Source organism: Empidonax traillii, unplaced genomic scaffold (genome assembly GCF_003031625.1).
Source record: "Empidonax traillii isolate 1590-97213 ecotype Southwest subspecies unplaced genomic scaffold, ASM303162v1 scaffold1492:size189942, whole genome shotgun sequence".
NCBI classification, from domain to species: domain Eukaryota; kingdom Metazoa; phylum Chordata; class Aves; order Passeriformes; family Tyrannidae; genus Empidonax; species Empidonax traillii.
The window spans coordinates 20,873-46,074 of record NW_020956685.1 but is presented as its reverse complement, the minus strand read 5'-3'; the positions used below and the strand labels follow the sequence as shown (position 1 = coordinate 46,074).

The following is a 25,202-nucleotide window of genomic DNA, read 5'->3' as shown; positions in this document are numbered from 1 at the left end:
AACAGATAGGAGATGAGATGTAAACATAAATGCATCATGACAGACTCATCGTTGCCTCATATAAAACCAGGTTATAATCTTGCCTCTTGAAATCATGGTTTTGGCTTTGGGCTGAACAGAGTGTGCTCAGTCATAGCTTTTCTATTTCTGTAACTGGGTGAAGAAAAACATAAGACTAAATTATGATTAAAGATTAATGCAGGCAGTGCAATTGCCATCTCAAGCTCTTGAATCAAGCCTGCTGGCAACAGGACTGTGCCAACACCTGTTATATTTTATCTGCTGCTGTGCACTGGACAGCTTCAATCCTTATTTTCTGCACATTTCACCAGAAAAACCATTTTATTCTCATTTGACATTCGTGATTTTCTGTCCTTTTGCCAGTGGTTTAATTCTGCTGGGTGGGCCTGGCACCATGTTCTTCAACCAGAGTGACTCTGATGCAACTTCATCTCCTTTTCTTGCAACTTTTTCAAAACAAACCACTTCCTTACACACCCAGTACTTAGGAAGAGGAAAAATGTGGATCACTGAATTTTCTTACATCAGTCACAAGGTTTGTGTAGGGCCTAATGCATTTGACTTGGCAAAAAAGAGGGTTTCAATCAATAAAAGACATGCTGCCCTTCTCTTTTCATCTTTATTTAGGAAAATATCAATCCCAAAAAATTAAATCTCTCAAAAGGGATTTAAGATCTCTTAAACTTAGTTGTGTCAAGGAAGAAAGTCAAGTGATGGTTGTCAGGGCACTACAAATATTTATCTTAGAGGTAAAATCAATCCTGCCCTTGGACACCACCTACTGAAAGCCTGAAGAGGCAGCTGCTACTGAAAATATGGACTCTTTGTCCTTCTTGTTTCTTTGTTCTTGTTTCTTTGTTGGTCAATCCAGGTGAGTGAGTGCTTTGCCAGGAATGTTCCTGTGTGGCAACTGAGTCAGGGCACCCAAACTCAGGCACTCATGAACCTGCAGCCCCACAGGGCTGATGAACTTTTTGCTAATGAACTTTACTTTGTGTTAATGACCCTTTCCTCTTTCCTCCAATCTGCCAACAATGAGCTGCTTAACTCCAGATTCAGTCTTCTCCTTTTCCCGACTTCTCCGGTCCCTGCATTACAAAAGGACCATTATAACCCAAGTGCTCCCCTTCCTTAGTCACCCTTTCAAAAAACAAACAACAAACCTTCCCAGAGCTATTTCCAGTGATGACACTTGGCGTGAATGCATAACCCACAGTCACATACTGACTCACAGTCTTCAAGTGCTTCCCTGTTCAGTGACTCTCCTGTTTGCCACAGCAAAGCCCATGTAGCAAACCCACATCCTAATTTACTTCTAACATATTTGTTTCAAATGGCAGTGCAAGGACCAGCCTATGGATGGTCTTGGAGTTGTCAGGATGTGCTGCTTTCCCTCTGCTCTTGCCTCTCCTTGAAGTATTTCCTCTGCTCCTGTATGGCTTGTTCCAGCAAGGGCACGTTCATCCCTTCCACGCAGGTCAATATTCGTGCTTTTACCACGGGACTGGAAGTTTCTGTAGAAAGAAAAACAGACAGAGCAGCTTGGAGACAGAGAGTTCCCTGAGGCAGCACATGGCTCCAGCTGGACAAGGAACCAACCATAGCCCAAGAAGAGCCAGGAGACTGGATTGTCCACTGGCCAATTCAGTGAGGGAGCAGCAGGCCTGGGAGCAGGTTAATTCAGTGACATGCTTTCCCTCTGCCCTGATGGCTACAAAATGCAGGTGACTGACACTGCGGTCTGCTTGCACTGGGGAACGGTGCCAGTGCCTGCCATGCAGCATCTGTCTACTTTGTGGCTGGATGGAGTTTGCTTTCTCCTGCAGCAGGGACGGGTCTAATCTCATTTCTGAATGCTCCTGTGCAGACAACAGGACAGAACAAAGCTGGGCTTAGAAGAGGCTCAAAGCTGACTATAACCAACAGTTCACTGGTGGCAGTCATATGGTAACATGGAGCTGCACGGAAGGGCCAAACCTTGTTGACACAGACATCATCTCAGCCTGCTCCCCTTCCACCCCTGCAAAAGGGGTTCAACTCACTCCCAGGCTGTGATGACCAAAATAACGTCTTTCTAAAGGAATTTCGTGGCAGTGGTGTAGCAGGTCACTCTCTAGAGGCCACGTGCAGTGTGGTTTTCCACATTCCGAGGATTTCAGTGGCACAGATGTAAATACTTGTTACCAGGTGTGGCCAAGGCAACAAATGATTTGCTTCACCATCTCAGCCCAGCTCAGATCAACTCCCCACAGGAAGCAGTTGGAGCACAGGGCACCCCAGGAAAGGACAACAGGGTGCCCTGCATGACAGAGCCTGCCTGAATTCCTCACATGTCTGAGGGCAGGGATGATAATTAGAGCCTTTCAAGGATGGCAAAGACCAACCCAGCGAGCTTGCAACGAGGTATTGCTGCAATCAGCCACGACTAGAGCAAAGATGGTTGGCGTGGTGGCTGCTGGTGATGCCAGAAGGCTTTAGCACAGGTCTCATGAGCCCAGCGGTGCTGCTGAGGTACTTCTTGTCTCTAACAAAATCTGTGCCAGAGCATCAGATTTTCGCCAAGATAAGGGTGGCTCTCCTTATGGTCAACAGGGACAGAGAGGCTGCTCCTTGGATCAGATGGAGGCAGCTGCACGACACGAGCTGCCTTGGCCCACACTGCCCTCAGTGACCCATGAAGAGCAGCAAAGGGCACCGGTTCCTGGAGCATTTACCTTCCCTGTATTCAGCCTCTCCCAGGACGATGTAGAAAGATCCCAGCTGGGCTTGGAACGGCTCCACCAACTTGGTGTTGACACAGACCTGGTACTGAGCTGAGCTGTGCTGAGCGGTGAGAACAGCTTCAGATCGGGTCAGGTCATAGCAGTATAACCTGGGAATGATGGATTTGGGAAGCTCAGGGGTGCAGAAATACAACTGCAAACCAAGTGAGGGGAGTGAGCCAGTGAAGGAAAGGCTCATTTATGGCATCCCCTGGCCCACAAGGAGAGCAGGGTACCCTTCTCACCTGCCAAATGTCCTCAGGGCCTCCCCCTCAGGGACTGAGCTGTTGATCTCCCATGGGAAGTAATAGACACCAGCACTTGGCACCATCTCACACAACTGCTGGGCCTGCAGGAAAGCAAAACATCTGAGTCCATGCTGTTCCAAGGTATAAGTGACACTGCCCCCAAACCCCTTCTTTGCCCAGGTATCACCATCCAGGGGGCTGCAGGATCTTCATAGGTTCCCTGCTGAGTCCTGTTTGCAGCTCAGTGCCAAGCCCTGGGCATCCTGGCACGAACAGGCACTGCCTACTCCCACACCGCCCAGCATGAACAACAGGCAGCCCACCAGACCCTCCAGGTCTGCTCCAGAATATGGATAGGTTAAGAAAGGTTAAGGAAGCGGGAAAAGTGGTGATTGAGAAATTCAGGGAGTGTGAGGGACTGAGATGCAGGAATAGCCTGAGCTGCTGGGGTGATGGGGTACCATGCAGCAAGATTTAAGGAATTATCCTGAACTTATTATCTTACTGCAGGTTAAGAAATTCTGGCAGTGTCTGATCCTGCAGCTGGAGAACAATTACTTGGACACAAGCCAGTCTGGTTTCATCAGCAGTCTAGAAGGGTTTAAGAGACAGCGATGAGTGAAAAGGATTCATTCCAAAGCAAGACTCAGGTGAGACCTCCACCTCCAGTGGTGGAGCAAGGCTTGGCACAGGCAGGTCACACACAGCACAAAGCACACAGAAAAGCAGGGGATGCAAAGCAGCTTTGGCAAGACTTTAATTACGCCAAAACAATACTGTAGCCAGGCTGTGTCTGGGCCCCAAAGTAGTTTCTTTTGGCATCATTTTCCCTCCTTGCAAGCTGCCTGTGTTTGGAGTGTTTCCATTCTCCATTTGCTGCTTCTCTCCCTGGTTTCTTGCTTCACTGGGGGGCACCCCAAGAGCTGCACAATGGCCAGGCTGTTCAGATGAGTGGGGCCACTTCACGGGGTTCAAGGACCCCCAATACCGATTATGCAGCAGCAGGGACACTGAGCTGACACACACCCTGTGGCTTCAGTGCTGGATGTCCCTCGCCCACCCCACGCATTGCTCACGGGGCTTGCAAAATGCCCCACGGAGGATTCCGTGGGAGGCTGCTGAAACTAGGGCAATCCTGGCTCACCCCAACTCTGCACATGCCTCACTCTGTGTCTGGCTGCCCCGTGCAAGGCTGTGCACACCCACGGCGGGCTGCAACCCCCCCCGGCACGGTCTCAACCTGGGCCACGGAGGTGGAAACCCACCACCCTGCACTCTGCAGCTCCCTCCGCCCCCGCCTCACCTAAAATTGGAAAAGCAGGGCCAATTCTGCATCTCCACAAGGGCAAAGGCCGTTCTGCAGCGCGTGGATTCTGCTGCCGAATCATGCTGTGCGGGCGGGTGGGATTAGCCAGGGGTGCAAGGTGCTCGATGTGCATTTAAAGCGCTTTTTCGGGCACAGAATCTTTCACGTTGCAGAAGCCGTACCCCAACCGCCACGCCCCCTGTGCCCACCCAACGCGCTATTTAACGCCCGTGCCACCTCCCCCGCAGCACGCTGCGGGCGCATTTATGGCAGCACTTCAATGCCCACCCAGAGCGCTGCCCAGCGCCGCGTTTAACCCGATGGCACTTAACGAGCCGTTTATTTAATTAACCATCCGGCGCCGGTGCAGCGGGCGGCGTGCGCCTTCCCCACGCACACCGCACCGCATCCCAGCCCCGGCTGCGGCCCGTTCGGGCGCGAAGGCGCCGCTCCAAGCTCGGTCTGTAACGCGCCGCTCACCGCTCCGGCCCCGCATCCCGTGGGAACGGCGCCCACGTGGCCGGGACCCACGTGGCGTCGCGGGAGTGACGTGGAGCGGGGGCGGCGCCGGCGGAGCGGGGCCGGAATCGGGGCCGGGTTTGGGATCGGGACGGGGACAGGGACGGAGCGATGACGATGAACGCGGACCTGCGGAGGGAACGCGCCGCCGCCACCTTCCAGCCCCTGCTGCTCACGCACATCCTGGACGGCGGCCCCGAGCGCACCCGCCGCCGCAAGGAGATCGGTGAGGGAGGGCCCGGCGGGCACCGGGCTGGGGAGGGTGAGGAGGGGCACAGACAGCCCTGGGGAGGGCTTGTGGGGGAAGGTTTTAGGAGAAGGAAACGCGGCGGTGGGGAAGGGAGAGGCTGTGGAGTGAGGGAGACCCAAGAGGGGACCCCCAGGGAGAGGGAGACCGGGATACGGGGTGGGGACCCCCGGGGGAGGTGAGGAGGGACGAGGTTGTGAGGGAGGGTGTGTGGAGGAACTTTTGAGGAAAAGGGAGGCTCCAAGGAGAGGGGAGAGCTGTAAAGACAGGGTTTGCAGACAGATGGTCACAGCCTAAAGGAAGTTTAGGGCTAGACACGAGCAGGAGCTCTCTGATGGGTTAAACAGGAACGAGCTGCGTTATGTCCCTCTCCTCCCCTTCCCGGGAAGGCTTTGGGCTGACCTTGATAGAGCAATGTCCTTTTACTTCTGTTTCCCCTTCCTCCGGAGACTTAAAGGCAGCTTCCCATGGACATTTCTCTCGGGCCCTCTCCGCTCCTCTTTCCTTTCTGCCGCACTCTTGCCCAACAGTACAAATGTCACCTGTTTGTCACCCGCCACCACTGTGATATGAGAGATTAATGAACGGCCTCTCTTTTTTTCCCTGGGGAGTACTGTCAGGGGCTGCTGTTGTGTAACTTCTGTGCCAGAGAGGGGTGCACAGGACGTCTGTGGTCTCAGGGGACCTTGTTTTCCAGTTGGCACAGTGGCAATAGTCACTGTGCCCTTCTGCAGGGAGGGAGTTACGAGGGGATCAGAGTTCAGCAGGCTGAGGGACAGCAGCCTGAGCCACTGAGGCTGTTGCTGAGGGACCTGCGGGTCTTATGTCAGTCAATTGCCCTCGTGCCAAGTCCAGAGTGCTCTGAACTAAGCATGGGGGTTATGTGTAACATGAGAGTGCCAGGAGTTGCTCTCTAAAAGGGCTTTGACTTTTTTCTGATTTCATTCACTTCCCATTTTATTTTTCATTTTCTGGTACCTGTGCCTTGAGGTACAGCAGGTGAAATGCTGGGTCATTTCTGTGTTTATTGAGGTTTGTGGAAACTGAGCTTGTTTTCCTCTTCTGTTCTGTCCCCAGAGGCCTTAGTTCTTAATGACCCTGACTTCCAGCATGAGGATCTGAACTTCCTGTCCCGTAGCCAACGCTATGAGCAAGCCATCAAGAAGAGCTCCTTGATGGTGATGAAGTTAAGGGAATATGGAATTGCAGATCCTGAAGAGATCTTCTGGTTTAAAAGGTACCTCCATCCAGAGTTTGCTTTTTGTATCTAAGATCATCACCAAGGACATTAGAGTTGTGCTTTTCCCCTATGTTTGCTGTCCAAGGGAAGCTCAGGACCTGTGCAAAAGTCCACTGAAATCTTGGCTTTAGTGAATTTCAGATGAAACCCTGATTTCATGGATATGATGTTTTCTTAGATTATTGACTAGAGATGCACCATGAACAATTACACCCTATTCCTCATATGTGGTGCAGAAAGAAAAAAATCGGACTTGTAGCTTGATTTTTTTTTTTTTCCACAGAAGACGTAAAAGATACACCAAAATATTTTCAATCTGGATAGATCTGATGAGTTTGCAGCTTCTAATGAAATATCTTAAAGCCGATTACTTCACTTGCACTTAGACCTAATAAAGTAACATTGCAGGCATACTTGAAAATGTTCCAAGATGGCTTGGAAGTTCTTGTTTGTCAGTGCCTGTCCTTTCTCCCTCCTCCATGCTCGTGGTGCTACAGTGGTTCCCTTTGACCCAGAGGCTTTTTGTTGTATCTGACCTTTGGTTTGTCTGATACCACCCTTGGATTGAGTTAAGAAAAATAAGACTGTCTTTACATCTGAGTTTTCATCCCTTCCAGAAAGAATCAGAACTTATTTTGATGTATTTTCCCCCTTAGTTCTGTTAAACTCATTCTGATTTAATCAAACAGAAACTGTTTACAGATTACACAGACCTAGAAATCTGTGGTAACACCACGGACATATCCTTTGGCACAGTATTTAATGAACCACAAGCCCCCTCTGACTGGTTTTGTAGCAAATCTGGCTTGGGCCTCAGGGCATGAATATTGGGAGCAGATAGTTGAAATCATCTTGTCCACTGTGGTTTTAATTTCCAAGAAATTGGTCCACACTGACCTGTGTCATGAAAGTTCTCGTGGAAGTAAAGTAAATGTCATTGCCCACCAATGCCAACTTCCAAAAGATCAAGTTCAGTGACAGTATTGGGTTACTCAGGTGCTACATGGTCAAAGTTAATGATTAATTTTTTTTTTCCCCCATAAGGATTACTGGAAGTGACAGAGAAGTTTCTTCAATTATTAGCGTGGAGAAAATTCAGAGAACTCTATCCAATCTACCAGTTGGCAAATTTCAGTGGAGTTTGCAATGTAAATGCTGTCTTTTGGTAGCATTACTGACAGTATTATATGAAAATAGACTTGTCAGAAGTAGTCAAATGAGAGATTCTAGTTTTGTATTTCCATAAACTTGTTTGGGAATCATTAATTCCTAACTTTAAATGGATGAAAGTGTAACATTTCGTACAGATACCAAATGATACCTCTATATTTTATGTGATAGGAATAGTCAGGTGTAATGAGTCAAAATTCATGATCCAAAATCGACTGAAACAATGGGGAAAACTTTTTTCAGAGTCAATTCTAATTGCAGGCATTCGGGATTTTAAAATATAAATGCAATTACTTTAGACTGACTGCTTTTACCATTTTTTAACCATATTTATTCCACATAAACATGTAGATTAACATACAATGACATGTAACGGAATGAGGAGCAGTACATAAACTTCTTGCCTACAAGTGCAGTGGGCTTGCTCTAAGAACTATACACTTGCTATTCCTGATTTGACTTCTTTACTATAATGTCTGGTGTTGGCAAGGGAGGATGTGGGCTTACTGCTGCTTCAGAAATGGAAGAAATGAAAGGATTATTTTTCCATCCTTTGATTTCATTTGCATTTTAACATCTGTCCCCACTTTCTCACCTGCTGAGTGTCAAATTTTTTTTTTAAACTCAGTGAACTCCACCCACCTGGCAAAATGAGGTTTATTTCTATCACATATCCAAACATGCTAATTGGTGCTAACTAGAAGAAACTTCATTAGTGCAAAAGCTGACCTGGAGGAACTGTATTTGGGTTCATTCGTTTTTCCAAATGGGAAAACTGAGTGGATATGCTGTTGCAACATGCCTTGAATGAAGTTTATGAAAGAGATTGAAGTCCTTGATTCAGATGTCAAGTTGTATTTATCGTGACTGACCATCAGATTTCTACATATGGAAGCCTAAGAAATTCTTTCAGTCATCCCCAAACAGCAGGGACAGATTTACATACGCAATTTTTGGACAATTTCGAGCCAGTAGTTTTCCTGTAGCTTTCCTGTATTCCCTGAACAGCGCTAAGGAGCTTGGCACATGACTCACTGACTTTAAAGCTTGATTTATGAATAGGGTGAGGAGAAATGCTGCTTCCTTCAGCTGCCCTGAAGATACACATAAACACTTGTTGCTGCTCTGACATGTCCAAGTGAATGAATGCTCCTCCCGTGTTTCCAAAGAGGACTCCAAACTGTAAGAGGATCTATTAAATACATTTAGAATCCATTTAATTGCTTCTCATATAATCAGTTCTTCTATGTCCACGCTGCAGTTGCTGCTGTGATACAGCTTTGAAGGCCAGCAGCCTAAAAGTGCCAGTATTTCAGATTTCTTTGACAGTCCTAACTGCAGCAAAATGTAAGTCAGCATGAGAAATGGGAAGTGGTTCTGATGTGTGATGCTACAGAGCTCTTGGAAGAGAGTGATCTGGCCAGTTTTAATTCACCTTCAAGTTTAATTAACCTTCAGTGAGGAAAATGGGATTAAATGAAGACGTGAAAAACAATTGGGAGAAACTGGGTCACAGAAGAAGAGAAGATGCAAGAGCTGCTGGTCACCAGGTGATCCCTGTGTTTATCAGCACTGTGTGAGCGTGCACTTTCCCTGTGGGAATTTGTCCTTACATCTCCTTCTGACACTAAATTAGACTCTGGTGTAACTTTGAGGAATCAAACCAGAAAAACCATACTAGGGACCCTAAATTAATTTGGAGTGGATGAGTCTGACTTGCTTTTTTTAATACAGCTGGAATAGGAGTTTATTCCCATAGGCCCAGTAAGCAGACACAGCTCCTGCTCCTCTTCCTCTGGGATGACCCTTCATGCTCTTCCTTGAGAGAGTTACTTCAAGGACTTCTGCAAAGAGCAGGAAAGTTTGCATGCAGACTTTGCTGTAACTTCAGTGACCCTGTTCTGGGACCCAGCTCTGCAGCCTGAGAGCAGCTTTTCTGTTCGTGTAGCTTTGGAGCCTCTGAAGATGCAGACTCTGCTGCTGTCGTGCTCTGTGCACTGAGAGACAGTGACTCACCTGTCACACAGGTGCCTTCTGCTGCGTGGGTGGCACTGGTTGCTGTGAAGTGTGGAAAGATCTATATTGCCAAAGCAGAGGTTACTACACATCCCTCTCCCGTAAGTGGATTTGGAGCTGCAGCCTCCTCATGGCATCAGCTGTTGCAGCAAATCTGACCTCAGGCCACCAAGGCGATTGTTGGTCATTGAACAAAGGGCCAGTGCCACAGTCAGTCCTGATGTTACACACTGCAGCCTTTGGGGAACAACCCGTGTAGGCAGTGGGAATGTAGAAATGCTGATGGGAAGCAGTAAGAGTTCACAGAAAAGAGAAGAAGGGAGGAAAACCTTTTGCTCCTGCCTTCACAGCTGTTCCTCCCCTTCTGGAGGAAAACAGGATTCTGTCTTCTTTTGATCCAGGTTGTTAAAAGGCATGGTAAGCAAATCCTAAATATTCATTGTGGAGTATGCAGAGATGCAGAGTTTCTGCTGTAGTTTAGCTTTCAGCTTAGTTAATGCAAGAAGCTGTTAAAATGCTGCGTTTAGTTAGTGAAACACCTTCTGACACAGGGGTGTTAAAGCATCCGCTTGCAAAATGTCTGTTGTCTTAACTCCTATCAGAGAAGGTGCTGGTTAAGCACAAGATATCTGGCACTTGTGATTAAACTTACAGGCAGTGAAAGTTGCTGCTGTGACCTTTAATATTCTTGCTTTTTCTGAGGCATTACCTGCAGAGGAGCAGTGTCTGCCGAGATTTTTCTGACAGCAAAGCACGTGCTGCAACTTTTCATAAATTCCTTCTGTAGCTTCTTAAAATACCTGAGGAACCGTCCAAGCTCTTCCCAAGCTGCCCAGAAATTGTGCATTTCAAAGTCAGCCCTCGGTTTCTCCCTGTAGGTTTGTCCCTTTGGGCCCGAGGAGCAGAGGCACCATAACTGTGCTGCAGGCAGTGAGGAAATAAAGGGTGCTGCTGTTGCTGTATGGGTCGTGGGCTAAAAGAATAACCCACTTAGGAAACCACAAGAATGCTGAAAAGTATTCTATCTTGCTGTCCTTGCAGCATTTTTAGGCCCTTGGCCACCCTGAAAGCATCCCCTTTGTAAGCATGTGCTGCTGCAGGCGATAGAATATTTTCTGGTAAGAGAACCATCTGCCTCTGTTCCAAGAACTTGAGACACTGTACCTGCACTCACACCAGCTTAAAGCACAGTTCATGCATTAATCACCAGCATCAGGTTACTTGACTGCAATAGTTTTGATCCTGGAAAAATCAGAAGGGAAGATGTTGTGGAGTCATGTACTTTCTCATGAAGTAACTTCTGCTTTGATGAAGGACACCTAAAATGTCTGATTTTTCCTTCCATTCCCTCCAGCAGTAGACTGTAATGGTAATTTTAATTAAAGGTGAGTTCCTGATCTCACAGCTGATAGGAGCAGCTACAGGTAATACAAAGCCTTTCTGAAAAGCACTCAGTCACCTAGGAAGCCTTTTCCTTTTCAGTACATACTGCTTGTAGCTGAAAAAGGCCTAGTTGTAAGCCACCAGCAGCAGTGGGATTGATTCCCAAGCCTGAGAGAGGGGGGAGAAAATTATTAGTTTGGTTTTCATGTCCTTAGTTTTAAGTTCCCCCTAGATCTTTATGGAATAATATTTTATTATACAGTTACATAGCAACAGCTGGATTCATGGGGAAGTGAAAATGTCTGGAAGAAACATTTATTTTCCCATTAGCATTGCTTCCAGTGCCTCCATATTTGGAGGTTGTTTGCGTGACAAAATACAAAAAGGTTGAAATAGGCCAAGAGATTGTTTTTTTTTTGCTGGAGAAAAGCCTTTCAGGTTCACAATGGCAGTAAGACTGAGATCCAGATCCCTCTATTTCTCTCCTGTAGAACATGCACGGGCAATGTGCCTGAACCTCTGGGTCTCCACTTCAGCATGTTTCAAAAAACCATAGAGACCCAAACGACTGCTGCTCAGAAGGAGAAGTGGCTGCCCCTGGTCCGTGGAGTCAAGATAATTGGCACCTACGCCCAAACCGAGTTGGGACATGGTTAGTTCCCTTCAGGCATCAATGGGTAACCTCTTTTCTGTAACTCCAGTGTGTAAGTTGATGATGTTCCCTGGGTAACTCTAAAAGGGGAAAGGCAAAATGCCTTGGTTAATGGTTGATGTTTCTTGCCCTGTAGCCAGAGGGCCTCCTCTTTTCACATCCTGACAATCCCAGAGTTCTTTTTAGTCTTTTCCAGAATGCACCTCTTAGCTGATCACTGCAGTTGTTTAGGGTGAGGAGGTTGTTCTAAGCCCTCAGAGTCTGAATTTCACTTGAACTGGTTGGAAAGTGTCAGTGAACAGTCCTGTGGTTTTTATTTTTGCCTGAATTTGGGGCACGTGTCTCTCAGAGTTCTCAGTGCAAGGCTGGCCTGCAGAAACAGGTCAGGAGCATTCCTTTACGTGCAGTGGAGCACGGTGAGACTGCAGCTTGGTTCGAAAGTCAGGCATGCTTTGCCCCAGGCACTTTTCTTCCAGCTGGTTCTCCACTGCAGCTGTACAACTTCATGGAATGGTCTTGGTTATAAGGAAAAAAACTCCATCTGACTCCTGCTGTTGTTGAAAACTTCCACTGCTCCAAAGGGAAAAACGTTTCATGCATCAGAAAACAATCTTTTAGCCCAGAACCTGGAATTATGGCTGTTAAATAGCAGCAAAAAAGGGTTAACAAACCAAAGACTCCAGTGCTTGTGCTGGCATCTGAACTGGGAAAGCACGAGGTGTACAAGTCTGGACACTGCAGAAGCCGGATGGCGATGCCAGTTGCCTGGTTGTTCATTTACAGCTGCTGAAACATTTGTAGAAGATTCAGTGAAAGAAATCCTGTCCTCTGCCCTGCCTGGGAGAGATGGAGTTGGCAAACCCAGCTCGACACCAGAAACTGAGGCATAACTGGATGGCAACAATCGGTGCCTGCTGCCCTTGTTTGCTTTTCTCACAACAGCTGCTTTAAATCAATCAGTCACACCCACACTGAAGTGATTGGTTTTTACTTGCAATTTCACTTTACATCATTGCACTTTCTTGCCTGGTGATGGTCTGGTTTGCTGATAGTTCTCATGCTGTTTGATGGTAATTTGACACCAAATAGAACTATTACGGTAAGGCAAATATACTCGCTCTGCTGAATAATTAAAATGCAAACATTTGGCATTCCTGCTGTGAATGTTGAGTATCTGACTACTCCACCAGTAAAGCTGCTGCAGTAATTGTCACTGAACTTTGCTTGATTTGATCCTGATGTTTAGAAACTGGTGATGGGGAAATAGACCATTGATTATTGAGTTGAACCCCAGCCTGGATGGGGAGTTACTCAGTTTTATCTCAGTGACTGCCTGTGTGATAGCCTGTGTTGATTTCAACCTGTTCCATAGTGAAGAAGTCTCTCAAAAAAAAAGAAATCAAAGAAAGAAAAAGCACAAATATCACTTAGTAGGGCTGAACAGGAAACAAGAAGGAGCAGTGAAAATACTGTGCTGTTTCTGTCTGGTTTATAACTATTGCTGGTAAATAAGGATTTCCTTTCCCTCATTGACTGTCAGCTGGGTACTTCTCACAGTACTGAGCTCACTTTTAATCTGGTGTTCTTGGTAACCCATTAGTCCCCTGTTGGGCTTGGTCACTGTGCAGTCAAAAAGCTTTGAAAATATTTCTGCTGGGTTTGTTAGATGGTTGAATTTATTTATAAGTGCCTGAGAATATCAAAGAACTGCAGTTCTTGGGGAACCCCAGGGATAGAGCTGATTCATATTAATGTTTGGAGAGCGCAAGGGTGCATTGTTCCCACTTTGATAAGAATGTCAAATGAGTTTGAGCCAAGCTCACACCAGTGCTCTTTCCATAATGCATATAATTTGAATATATATATATATTCCTGTTAAAGACCTATTACAATATTTCATACATAAAATGGGCCAGATGCAGGTATGATTCTCAATTTATCCCTACTCTTTTAATACTCAAGTGTATCACTATTTAAAGGTTTAATAAGCTTACTTCTTCATACTGAACAACTTAATAGACGACTTAACTACTTCACAGTGGTGTTTGACAGAACTTGGAGGAAGAGTAGTTCTAATGAAACATGTTTGATTGGAGATAATTTTTGCTGGTGATTTGCACATTGAAAAATGTTGGCTTTCTTGCCAAGTTGTTCGTGTTCACAGCTTTGACCTACACATGCAGAGCATTGTCCTTTTAAGAGCGCTTTTGAAAACAGCAGAAGTTGAGGGTGTAGGTTTGGAATGCCTTGTACACTAGTTGTGTCTGATCATTAATTTAACAGAAAATTGAAGTAAATAGTGCAGACAGTTATAATTTGCCTTAAAAAAACAAACAAACAAAAAAAATTCAGTAAAAACTTAGCTTGTTCAGCTGGATAAACTAGGATTTCTACCAAGTTCTGCCTTCAAAAAATGGAGAGGAAAAAAGAGTGGACTTCCTATGTCTGAGTAAAGGCTCCCTGTATCCAGCCAGATCACATCTTCATCAAACTGACATTCTGCCTCAGCCCGTTTGACTTAGGGATGCTCTGATTTGAGAACCAGAGTGATGGTCTGGTCTGTCTTTGCTTTGGATTAATCCTTTTTTTTTTTTTTTTAATCAGTAATGGTGTATCCAAAATAGATGAATGTTGCAGGTGCATTTTATGTATGATGAGGAAGAAATGCATTGCAGCACATTTATTTCTAAGTGAGTGTAATTTCTTATTATTCAGGCCTGAGAAAAGGACAGTGCTCTGCCTTTCTAAAATACACTGGATGAATTCAGATTTACACATGAATCATTTTTTTTTTCTTTTTGTCTCTTCCTGAATCTCCACCATGAATCCTCATGCTTGCTTCCCTCCCATAACATTCCCTTCACGCTCCCATCCCATGACAATTCTTCACAGCTTTGTTCACCGCGGACGGCCTGAGCCTCTGGACCTTCATCTGGGCATGTTCCTCCCCACCCTTCTCACCCAGGCAACCCCAGAGCAGCAGGATCGCTTCTTCATGCCTGCCTGGAACCTGGAGATCATTGGCACTTATGCCCAGACTGAAATGGGCCATGGTACAGTACATTCCCTAAATGCTATTTCTAAGAGTGGCTTTGTGTACGGAGCGTTCCCCTGCCCGGGGAAGAACGGGGTGTTTGTATCCCAGAGACTTCACAGGTGCAGCTGTGGCTGCAGGGAGAAGTGGGCAGCCTCTGAGGTGTTTACAGGGCATTATTGCCATGTGCTGCTTCCTCCTTTTTCCCCCTGCAGGAGGGTTTGGTGTCTGTAACTCTATATGTGAGCACCCCGAGTGCTCCTCGTGCCATTCAAACCAGGGTCACGAGTGCCCGTGGCTGGTGCTGTCAGTTTGGTGGCATCTGTTCATCATTCTTTCCAGTTTGATTTCTGCTTTCCTCTAATTAATGTCCAGTGTGAAGACAAAAGGACAGAACTTTTAAGGTACTGAAAGAGATGCCAAAAATGTCAAAAGAGTTGCTTGTCACCTTTGGACTGACCTTGTGTCAGAGAACGTGTGGATGACTGTTCCAATGCTCGTGTTTTCTGTGGAGTTTTATTCCCCCTTTGTTAACTCCCATGTGTTCTTTTTAATTGGACTGTGAAATGTTTTGGTGTGCTTTTAATTCTCTGTCTCAAGTAGACTTTGGCTGTTGTTGCTATTCCTTTGCTTTCAAGCTTTGAAATGGATTTTGATAACTCCAGCAGTATTGTGGTTGCAACACTTCTAATCCAAGTTTCAAAGGGAGGATATTGTGCCTTGGGAAACTTTAATTTTGACATCTGAGAGTTGCAGATGAGAATTATTTTCTAAGAATGAGCAGGATTCACCTTTGTGCTGAAGTGAAATGTAGAGACTGTATGAAGCATAAAGTAACTGCAAGTCTGAGGAGAATCTCTTGCAACTAGTGAGGTTGGAAGATCCTTTACCAGCAAAGTAAGTCTGTGCTGAGCTGCCTGTGGAAGTCTGCCATTACCTCCATGCTTTGGGAACGTGGTTGCATCAAGGTGATCCCCTTTTTCATGTTGGAGCCTCTTGTCCTGCCCTGTCAGTCCAGACTCTCAGGAGTGTTCACAGCTTGCCTAGTTTAAGCGAGTAGGCCTGGTGATTTTTGGTTTTTTAAGGCATGCAGGGACAGTGCCACTGTCTGCTCTGAGACAGGTGTGTGTGAAGAGTTGGGGACAGAAGACAAAGACTGTTCTGGAATTACCTCCATCTTTTTTCAGTCTCTTCATCTGCCTGCATCAGTCCCCTGGCATTCACGTGCCATTCATTACTCCCTTGTCTTGGAACTCGTTGATCTCATTTGGGAGATCAACTCCATCAAGTGAGGAGAACATAGGCCTGAGAGGGAATGAAGAGGTGGTGGGCACTGCTTATTTCATTTTGTGGCTGAGAAGGGTATGATTTTATTCTGCAATTTAATCAGATTGCATTTTAGTGAAATTGAGGTGAGCGTGGTTTTGTGGAATGCTTTAACTGAGAAGGGGCTTCTGGTTGTGATAACAAAAAGGTGTCAGATTGGAGGTGCTTGGAAAACTAGTCTTAGACCACTGGGGGAAAAAAGTTTACATGTTTTCTGAGAATTGGCTTCAGGTCCCAGAATATGGTCCTGACTCCCACTTGTTCTTCCTTAATTAGTTGAAATTCCGTTCTTTCTATAGCCTAAAAGCAAAGTTAAAATTTAAACATTACTACTGGAGTTCCACTTTCCATTGTCCAGTTCTGTCCTTGTCTCTGTTTTCTGACTGACTTTCTGCCAAAACAATGTGTTTGCTTGTTTTCAGGGACTCACCTTCGGGGTCTGGAAACTACAGCCACTTACGACCCCGCCACGCAGGAGTTCATCCTCAACAGCCCCACTGTCACCTCCATTAAGTGGTGGCCAGGTGGACGTAAGTGCATCCCTGTGTGGAAGATGTCTGGAATAACTTAGGGAGGTGGTGTCCTGTGTGTTGCATTTACAGAGCGATGATTGAAAGCTGACCCAAAGAGCTGGCTGAAAGACAGTTTACTCTTGAACCCCGAGAAACAAACTTACCAGAGCCTGCTAAAGCATCATCTGTGTATTCTGGACTATTGTTCAGAACCAGTCACACTGTATGAATTTAGTGTAATTTTTGGTTGTATCAAAGTTTATATTTCCTTCAGCTTCACTGGCAAGTTTGCCAAGGACTTGGTGTTGTGTAGTCAAGAGAACTGTGTTGTGCAACTTCCACTGACTTGAGCAACACTGTTTGTCTAGAGCTGTACAATTGGGGTGATAACCAGTGTTGTAAATCTGGTTTTCTACTGCATGATGTGGTTCAGGCAGTCTCAGATCCTGCTTTCAGGAAAGGCTCTGTGTGTGTAAATATGTTTGACTGTGTTTTTCCTTCTGACTCCCACTCCTGTTGCAGTTGGGAAGACATCAAACCACGCCATCGTTCTGGCCCAGCTCTACACCCAGGGCCAGTGCAAAGGGCTGCACGCCTTCATTGTCCCCATCAGGCAGCTGGGCACCCATGAACCTCTGCCAGGTAAATATCCATGTTAAGGGTTAAAATCCATCTCATGGAATAGGTTAGATCTGTTTCTCTCTGACTGTGCCCAGCTGCTGTCTTGTTGATGTTCCTGGCTTATTTCAGTAGCTGATTTCAGTGATGAGATCACAGGGCTTAAATGAGGCTTTCTTGTGACTGAACTAGGACTAAATCACCTTTCCTGTCATGCCTTCAATGTGAAGTGCAGTTTGGGATTTTATTCTGCCCCAGTGTCTCCCCAGTATCTCCTATGCATTCTGGGTGCAACATGTCCCGCTTTCTGAAAGGGAAAGAAGAGCTTTCATCATTGTTTAGCTGCAAGTGAGCTGGGTGAACTTTAGAGGCAGCTCCTGCAGTGAGTGGATAGTAGGACTGCATGGAAGTTAAGAAGTTTCCCAAGTTTTGATGTCTACTTGTTGTGGTTTAACCCATCAGGCAGCTAAACACACAGCCATCCCCCTCCCACAGTGGGACAGGGGAGAGAATTGGGAAAAGCTAAAACTTGTGGGCTGAAATAAAGACAATTTAATAGGACAGGAAAGGAAGGGAAATTAATAATAATACTGATAAGAGAATATGCAAAACAAGTGATGCAAAATGTGACTGCTCACCACCCCACTGACTGATGTCCAGCCAGTCTCTGAGCAGTGGGCTGCCGCACCAACCAATTCCATCAGCATGATGCCATATGAAGTGGAAGGCTTGAACCTCTCAGGTGGGGTTTAGTTCCTATTCCTTAATGCATGTGGCTTTGTCTGTGGCAGGGATTACAGTGGGTGACATCGGCCCGAAATTTGGCTATGATGAAATGGACAACGGCTACCTGAAAATGGACAACTTCCGAATTCCTCGGGAGAACATGCTGATGAAATATGCTCAGGTAAAGCAGTGGATTTCAGCACCTGCTGGTAGACATGGACACACTGAACGCTCTTGTGTGGCTGAATAAGTGCACCAAGAGGGTTGTGGGTTGCTTAAGTGTTGCTCAATGAGTTTTGAGCTTGATGTGCCAATACATAACATGGAGGAAACTTCAACAGGTGTAAAAGGGAGGAAACTTCAGCAAGCTGGTTTTTTGGGGGGTTTTTTTGGTAGGTTGAACCAGATGGCACCTACGTGAAGCCTGTCAGTGACAAGCTGACCTACGGGACCATGGTGTTCATCCGCTCCCTCATCGTGGGTGACTCTGCTCGCTCGCTGTCCCGCGCCTGCACCATCGCCATCCGCTACAGCGCCGTGAGACACCAGTCTGAGCTGAAACCAGGGTGAGTACAGGGACACCCAGGAGCAGCCTGAGTGCTGAGGGAAAATTCTCAAGTACTGGAGGGAAGAGGGACTGTGGTTCATGTTTGTTTTGGCAGTTGGTATCGTTTCAAAACACTGTTTGTCCTGGGAAACAGGACAAACTTCAAAAAAATCTGTCATTCCTGACTGCCAAAATGTCCTCCCCTGCCAGAGGCTGTTGCTGGTCTTAGGCACTGTTAGATACTCCAGCTTGATGCGGGGGTAGCTTGTGCTGAGAATGGGATTTCTGCAGCAGCAGTTTGCTGGCCACTGGCATGCTGATTGATCTGTGTGTTTTGCTCTAGGGAACCAGAACCCCAGATCCTGGATTATCAGACCCAACAGTACAAACTCTTTCCTCTCCTGGCAACAGCATATGCTTTCCATTTTGTGGGAGCCTACATAAAAAACACCTACCATCGTATTAGTGGAGACATCAATGAAGGGGACCTAAGTGAGCTACCAGAGGTACTGTGTTCTCTGGGAACCAGAGGGGTGTTTGTTGAATTCATGTGAGGTTTCTTTACAGTTTTCACTTGTGAGATGTCTTGTACTTCTGTATTTTCAAAAGGCCCCAAGCCCAGTGTGTGCTGGTGACTTTTACTTCTTTATTTGCACTTCATAAAAAACAGGGAGTAATGCACAGTGAGAAAGCTACTGGGAATATATTTTTTCAAAAGGTGACTTCCCAGGAATGATGGCGTATCACTTGGGAGTTGAGACGAGTCTTATGCTTCTTAATTGTTCTCCAAGTGACCGGGGTAGAACAGGTGTGTTGATCAAAGGTATCAATACTATACTGAGGGGTCAGGGTTGTAAAATGTTTGTTTTCTGTTAGGGTTTCTGTCTGAGAAGCTGGTGTGACAACAGGCAGTTGAAGACAGACTTGCACATACAATGTGTAGGCACTGAAAGGGTGGTGTACTCCCAAGAGGGCTTTCCATGTACAGAGATTTTGCTATAAATAGTTTGGCTCAGGAAGGAGTTCTTGCAAGAAAAACAGGACCCCGTGGGACAGTGCAGGAGTGGTTGTTTTCCTGGGAGCTGCATGTACATGGTCAAGCCCAGAGGGGGAAATAAATCCAAACCGTCTTTGCTTTGCCCCTCAGCTCCACGCACTGACAGCAGGGCTGAAGGCCTTCACTTCCTGGACTGCCAACGCCGGCATCGAGGAATGTCGGATGGCCTGTGGAGGGCATGGTTACTCCCGCTGCAGCGGCATTCCTGACATCTACGTCACCTTCACCCCGTCCTGCACCTACGAGGGAGAGAACACGGTCATGATGCTGCAGACAGCCAGGTGTGGGGGGAGCTCTGGCAGGGGTGCTCCTGCCTCGGTGTTGTGGTCTTTGTACCAGCAGAGTGTTCTGTACTACCACGAAGCTGGTGTCATGTTTCTGTCCCTTGCCCTGTTTTTGGCAGAAAATTATATGCCTCCCTGTGTTCTTTCTGGCCTGAGCCTGACTTTTCCCTGTTCAAACAACTCAGTGAGTAAGAATTGCCGTCTGCTGTCTCTGTTTCCAGATTCCTTGTCAAAAGCTACACCCAGGTCCGTTCTGGGCAGCAGGTTACTGGCATGGTGTCCTACCTGAACGACCTCTCCAGCCAGCGCATTCAGCCACAGCACGTGGCTGCCAGGACCGTGACCGTGCGGATCAATGACCCTGCCAGCCTGGTGGAGGCATACAAGGCACGTGCTGCCCGGTGAGTTCACATTTAACAGGCTGAGCCAAGCCAAACTGGGTGTCCTGGGAGGTGGTGGTGATGCACTGCCCTGTTAATGCTGGATTTTCAAGGTGTGGTTGGCAGAGCTTTGATCCCTGTGTTGCCTGCAGGAAGTGACACACTTCGCTGGGTTGGGGTCGGTGTTAAGTGCTTTGAGGTTACAAGAGACTACTCACAGCCTACTCATAGCCTGGTTACTCTGCTCCCCTTTCCATTGGGAAGTCTTTACATGTGAAGTATATTCAAGTGTACAAGTACCAGTGTTGTACAGACTGCTCAGAGATCTCTCTGGAGAGAAACAATCCTGATATTTAACCCTGTTATGAAGGAAATGTGAGAGTAGAACAGACGTGTGTAGGTGTTGAAGTACCACATGGGTGCTGTCAGATGTCCTTTACCCCCCTGTAGCTGTATTGTAGCTGCAGCAGGGGTAACTGATGTTTCAGAGGCACAACTTTTTTCAGTGCAGGCAGTATATTCAGTCATAGCACATGAGAAGAATTCAGAGCTCTTGTGCCATGGCTGAAGACTGTATGAATCCAGCGTACGTCATCTTGTTCATGTGGTGCTATTGTGTAAACTTCCTTTCATAAAACAGGCTTGTAGAAGCTGCAGCAAAGAATTTGCAAGCTGAGCTGAACCACAGAAAGAGCAAGGAGGATGCCTGGAACAGAACTTCTGTTGATCTGGTGCGGGCATCAGAGGTCAGTGATGTGCCAGCTACAGAAAATAGACTGTAAGAGCTTTTCATCTCTTTGTGATCCTGACTGGCCTCCCTGTGTGTATGCAGGCACACTGTCACTACGTGGTGGTGAAGCTGTTTGCAGCAAAGCTCTCTGAGGTCACTAACGCCGCTGTCCGTGCTGTGCTGACCGACCTGTGCCTCCTCTACGCCCTGTTTGGCATCAGCAAGAACACAGGGGATTTCTTGCAGGTTGGTGTCTTTCCCCAGCACTTTAGATCTCTAGAGGCCAGATTCACTGTTTGCAAAGATGCTTTAAATGCCAAGTGTATGAATATTTTAGGTATAAATTCTTTACTTCCAAAAGGCCATTAGCAGGGCAGGTCTGGTGGAAGGCTCTTGTCAGGTCTTCGGGTTTTGTGATCTTCCAGAATGGAGAAGTAGGTGGTGGGTGGTAAATGGAAACCAGGCATGTGCCAGGTTTAGCTGAAATGGTTTCCAGTTGGTGACCAGGTGTTGTGTGTTAAAAAACAAGGAGTTAATAAAGGAGGTACACGTTAGACATGCTCCAAGAGCTGGATCTCTCAAAGGGGGTCTTGCACTCCACATGTCAACTCTTACTTCAGTGAATGGGTTTAAGTTGTCAGGCATTGCTTTTTCCTCATTCTGTCAGAATATATTTGTGCAGCTGTGTTTTATTTGGTCTTCAGGTACGTTTTGTCTTCCCATTTTTCCTCTTTGCTGCTTCCTAAAAAATTTCCTGAAACCAGGAGCAATTTAATAACCATGTATGCACATTCTTCAAGTAAACTTGCACACGGGCACTCCAAGGAGTGAGTCTCCCATCCAAGATTAAACAGCTGGGCAGTATGGTGGGCTGTGCTGGGCATCTCCTTTTGCTCGTGCACTATGGCTAATTGCAAGTTTAATTACTTAGTAAACTAAAAAACCCTGGTGTTTTATGAACTGCTGCATTTTTGTGTGGGAAGGCTGACCCATGTTAGACCACGGGGAAGGGAAGGTTCTTTTGGCTTCTACAAACCCTTTTTCCCCTCCCCAAGGCGGGTATCTTGACCAGTGCCCAAATTACCCAAGTGAACCAGCACGTGAAGGAGCTCCTGGCTGTGATTCGCCCCAATGCAGTGGCCCTGGTGGACTCCTTTGACTTCCACGATGTCCATCTGGGATCTGTGCTTGGCCGCTACGACGGCAACGTCTACGAGAACATGTTTGAGTGGGCAAAGACATCCCCACTGAACAAAACACAGGTGAGGAAACCTTATTTCTTCCTGTTTTCCTCTTCCTCACTCGTGCCCAGAGAAATAACTCCATTTAGGGTTGTTAATTATGCTCCAGTGATCTCAGCAGGTAATTGATGAAGGGGGGAGAAAAGCTGCTGGTAGTAATGGACCAGAACTGGCAACCTGCTTTCAGTTTGCTTTCTGTAGTTATTTTCCCACATGTACCTCATGTAGGATGCTTTTGGGGTTCTCAGTCGAGGGAGGAGATGATACACTCCACAGAGAAACAACTGAATCATCTCATTGAATTTTAAAGCAGTTATCACTTGTTGTTGATTCTTCTTAGTGACAGTACCTGTGAAAGCTTTACCTGTTTCCTGGCAGCTCTTCCAGTGTTCAGGCAGTAGCAGTGAGTGGAGATGAAAATAAATTGCTCCCTTGTAGTACTTAGGTGTCAGATGTTGCACATCTGCCCCGAGACTGGAGCAGCTGAGCTAATAAAATAAACTGCACTGGGAAGAGTCAGTGTCCCTGTTCCATCAGCCAAACTGAATCCTGTCTTGGTGGTGCCCTTATTTAATTAGGACAGACTGTATCTCCTACAATGGGCTGCCAGAGACTGCAGCTGGAGTTAAATCCCACCACAACGTGCTCAATGTTCTGTAATTCTGAAGTCAGTTGGGCTTAGGAGCTTCATTACAGTCCCTTTAGGAGACCTCTACCAGTTTTCTTTTAATTAGAATGCCAAATAATTGTATGGATATAAGGTATCTTGCTTTCTTTTATTAGAAGAGAGGCAGTGGGCAGGATGTTTTTTATATTCTCATGTTTTGTGTCGTGTAGACACTCGAATATAGGAATTATCTGGCTGTTCTTAAATCTCCAAACTGCCTCTGATTCAGATTTCCTCAGTAAACAAACACACTGCAAGATGTGAGGAGCTAAAACTGTTTCAAAGACCAGACCTGACCTCGTGACCACTGCCTTGTCCTCTTGCAGGTTCATGAATCTTTCCACAAGCACCTGAAGCCGATGCAAGCCAAGCTGTGAAGCCTGCAGGGTTTTCAAAATGCACTCTTGTCCTGCCCTGAAAACAAACTGGGTGTTTGCATCCTTCCTTCAGGCACCTGAATCAAACCTTTCAAATCCTGTAGCTGTAGGACAGTGAATAATTGTAGCCTTTCTTTTCCACTTTTGTAAATGGAGGAGGTGTTTGGGGAGAGTGCGTAGGGACTGATGCCTGGTTTTAAAGTGCAATTATAATGGTAAAAATTAACCTTTTAAAAATCTGGGAAAGCTTTATGCATTTATACAAGGATTCATTTTGTGAAGCTGCTAACTAGAGAGAAGTTCCTGCCAGCTGGAGAGGGGGCAGAACTTTACTATGAAGTAGTTGACAGCCCTCAGGCAGTAGCTTCTGATGAGCAGTTATGTCCTCCCCCTCAAAAAAAACAGTGTCTTGATTTTTTTAAATTTTTTTTTTTTTCAAATTAGCACCACCTCTCTCCTTGTTTGACAAATATTTGTGCTGTCTGGAGCCTCCTGCATAGCCCTGTGCACGTGAGCCTGTGTGCAGCACTGTTTTCCTGATGTATCTGGGAAGTAAATGCCCATTGCTCTCTGCTGAGCTCTGCTTCAGGAACCTTTCCAGAAGAAATATTTGTGTGTCCTTTGCTTTCCAATACATCCTTTCACTGCCTTGCAGAACCTCCTTTCCCCTGTGTGCCACCTCCAGCACTGGCACCTTTGCTCCTGGTTAATGAGAAGTCAAAGGAGAACACAGTGATGCTGCTCTGAGGATAAAAAAACAACTGGTAGGAATCAGCTGGGTGCTGATGGTAGATGTTCTGCCCCTTTTTTCACCATTAGTATTTTCTAGCACTATCTCAAAGCACTTTACAAATGTTACTTACGTTTGATTTGGTGGGAAGAAAAACCCCACATGTAGTGGTAAAAACTGCAAATTTGACCTGGAATGATGAAGCCAGTATTGGAGGGCAGAAATCAGCTGACCGAGGTCCTCGGGTCTTCAGATTGTTCTGGGATCTCGTCCTGGGTTTTAAAGGCATTCGTCAAGAGAACGACAATCCCAAGTGAAGTGTCCACATTTTTTTTTTTTCCTAGACGTGCATTTCCAAGGAGCTTTCTCTGATTTGCTTGATTTTGTTTTTATACTGACTTGGGCCTTGCCACGGTGCTTTGATTGAACAGGAAGGATTTATCTTGTAAGGGAACCTCCTGCTTGTCCCATGAAATCACTGCAACTATAAAGAAGCAAAATCATTTGGGCTTTCCCAGGCCAATAACTCTGTCGAGTAAGCATAAAACCAGATTTAAGGGCATCTTTGAGCTTAAAATGGCAAAAAAACTTCAGCATAAACCCAAATCCTGCAGTTCTGAGGCAACACCCGAGAAGCTGCTTCTCTGCAGCTTTGGTATCTGTTAGTCTCTAATTTTGGATCAGTTTTCACAGATGAGTCTTTTTTCCTGGCACTAACAATGATCAGACACAATGTTTGGCTCCACGTGCAGTGGCTGAGCAGAATGAAATGTTTAATTTTCAGTAAACTAATCAAACTTGCCGGGGGGGCTGCCGAGCGTTCCGGGTCCCGTGGGAGCCCTGCTGTTCAGGATTCCAGAGGAGCTCTGCCTTCCATGTGTCCCCTGGAACAGCCTGCCGGCCTGGGGAGGGAGGATGGAGGAGCAGGTTAAAAACATGCTAATGAGAACAGCACTAGTTAACTATGTACAGATCTAATAAATTACAAAAAAATGTGTTTTCAAGACAAATTGTCTCTCTTTTCACGCATTGCTTTCAGCGGATCTCACGTGAAGTAATGGGGGAGTAGAGTGAAGGATTCAGAAGACCTTAAATTAGTTGGATTTTGATGTTTTATGTAGTCTGAGCGTTGCTTTTCAGAGTTACAGGGCAGTGATCCCTGTCCCATCCCACAGCGACCCCAGCCTCTCCTGCTCACAGGAGGCTCACACAAGTGCTGACTGAGCCTCTCGTGCTGGAGTGGGAGCGGTTTCAGTGCCAAGCAGTGACACTTTGTGACACTTCATTGCTCAGTGACTGGAGGTTCTGCTGGGAGCGATGGACTCCTAACAACGCCACCTCCTGGGGAAGCCTTCACAAGGAGCCCGCGGTCCGAAGGACTGGCAGCATGTGTGGAGAAGGGCAGGGTC

At 46.4% G+C, this 25,202-nt stretch overlaps 2 protein-coding genes across 8 annotated transcripts; one reads left to right on the top strand and one right to left on the bottom strand.

Moving 5' to 3' along the window:
• Positions 1-624: 624 nt before the first annotated feature.
• TEN1 (TEN1, CST complex subunit) lies at positions 625-4,929 on the bottom strand. 4 transcript variants are annotated; one of them, XM_027907575.1, is made up of 6 exons: positions 4,818-4,886; positions 3,029-3,132; positions 2,736-2,893; positions 1,427-1,535; positions 1,027-1,109; positions 625-945 (listed from the first exon to the last, which is right to left on the bottom strand). In XM_027907575.1, the coding sequence occupies exons 2-6, from the start codon at positions 3,112-3,114 to the stop codon at positions 884-886; spliced, it is 498 nt and encodes a 165-aa protein (XP_027763376.1). In that variant the 5' UTR covers positions 3,115-3,132; positions 4,818-4,886; the 3' UTR covers positions 625-883. The 4 variants fall into 4 exon arrangements, with proteins under 4 accessions (XP_027763376.1, XP_027763375.1, XP_027763373.1 ...); XM_027907574.1 differs by lacking the exon at positions 4,818-4,886 and adding an exon at positions 4,335-4,551; XM_027907572.1 differs by having other exon boundaries at positions 861-947; positions 1,008-1,109; positions 4,693-4,929.
• Positions 4,899-24,796, top strand: ACOX1 (acyl-CoA oxidase 1). 4 transcript variants are annotated; one of them, XM_027907563.1, is made up of 14 exons: positions 4,899-5,082; positions 6,181-6,340; positions 14,457-14,617; positions 16,347-16,454; positions 16,959-17,078; positions 17,846-17,961; positions 18,177-18,346; positions 18,671-18,833; positions 19,475-19,665; positions 19,890-20,069; positions 20,689-20,794; positions 20,881-21,024; positions 21,834-22,040; positions 23,013-24,796. In XM_027907563.1, exons 1-14 carry the CDS (start codon positions 4,968-4,970, stop codon positions 23,061-23,063), a joined length of 1,992 nt encoding a protein of 663 aa, XP_027763364.1. In that variant the 5' UTR covers positions 4,899-4,967; the 3' UTR covers positions 23,064-24,796. The 4 variants fall into 4 exon arrangements, with proteins under 4 accessions (XP_027763364.1, XP_027763365.1, XP_027763366.1 ...); XM_027907564.1 differs by lacking the exon at positions 14,457-14,617 and adding an exon at positions 11,404-11,564 and having other exon boundaries at positions 4,900-5,082; XM_027907565.1 differs by lacking the exon at positions 4,899-5,082 and adding an exon at positions 5,987-6,102.
• Positions 24,797-25,202: the final 406 nt, after the last annotated feature.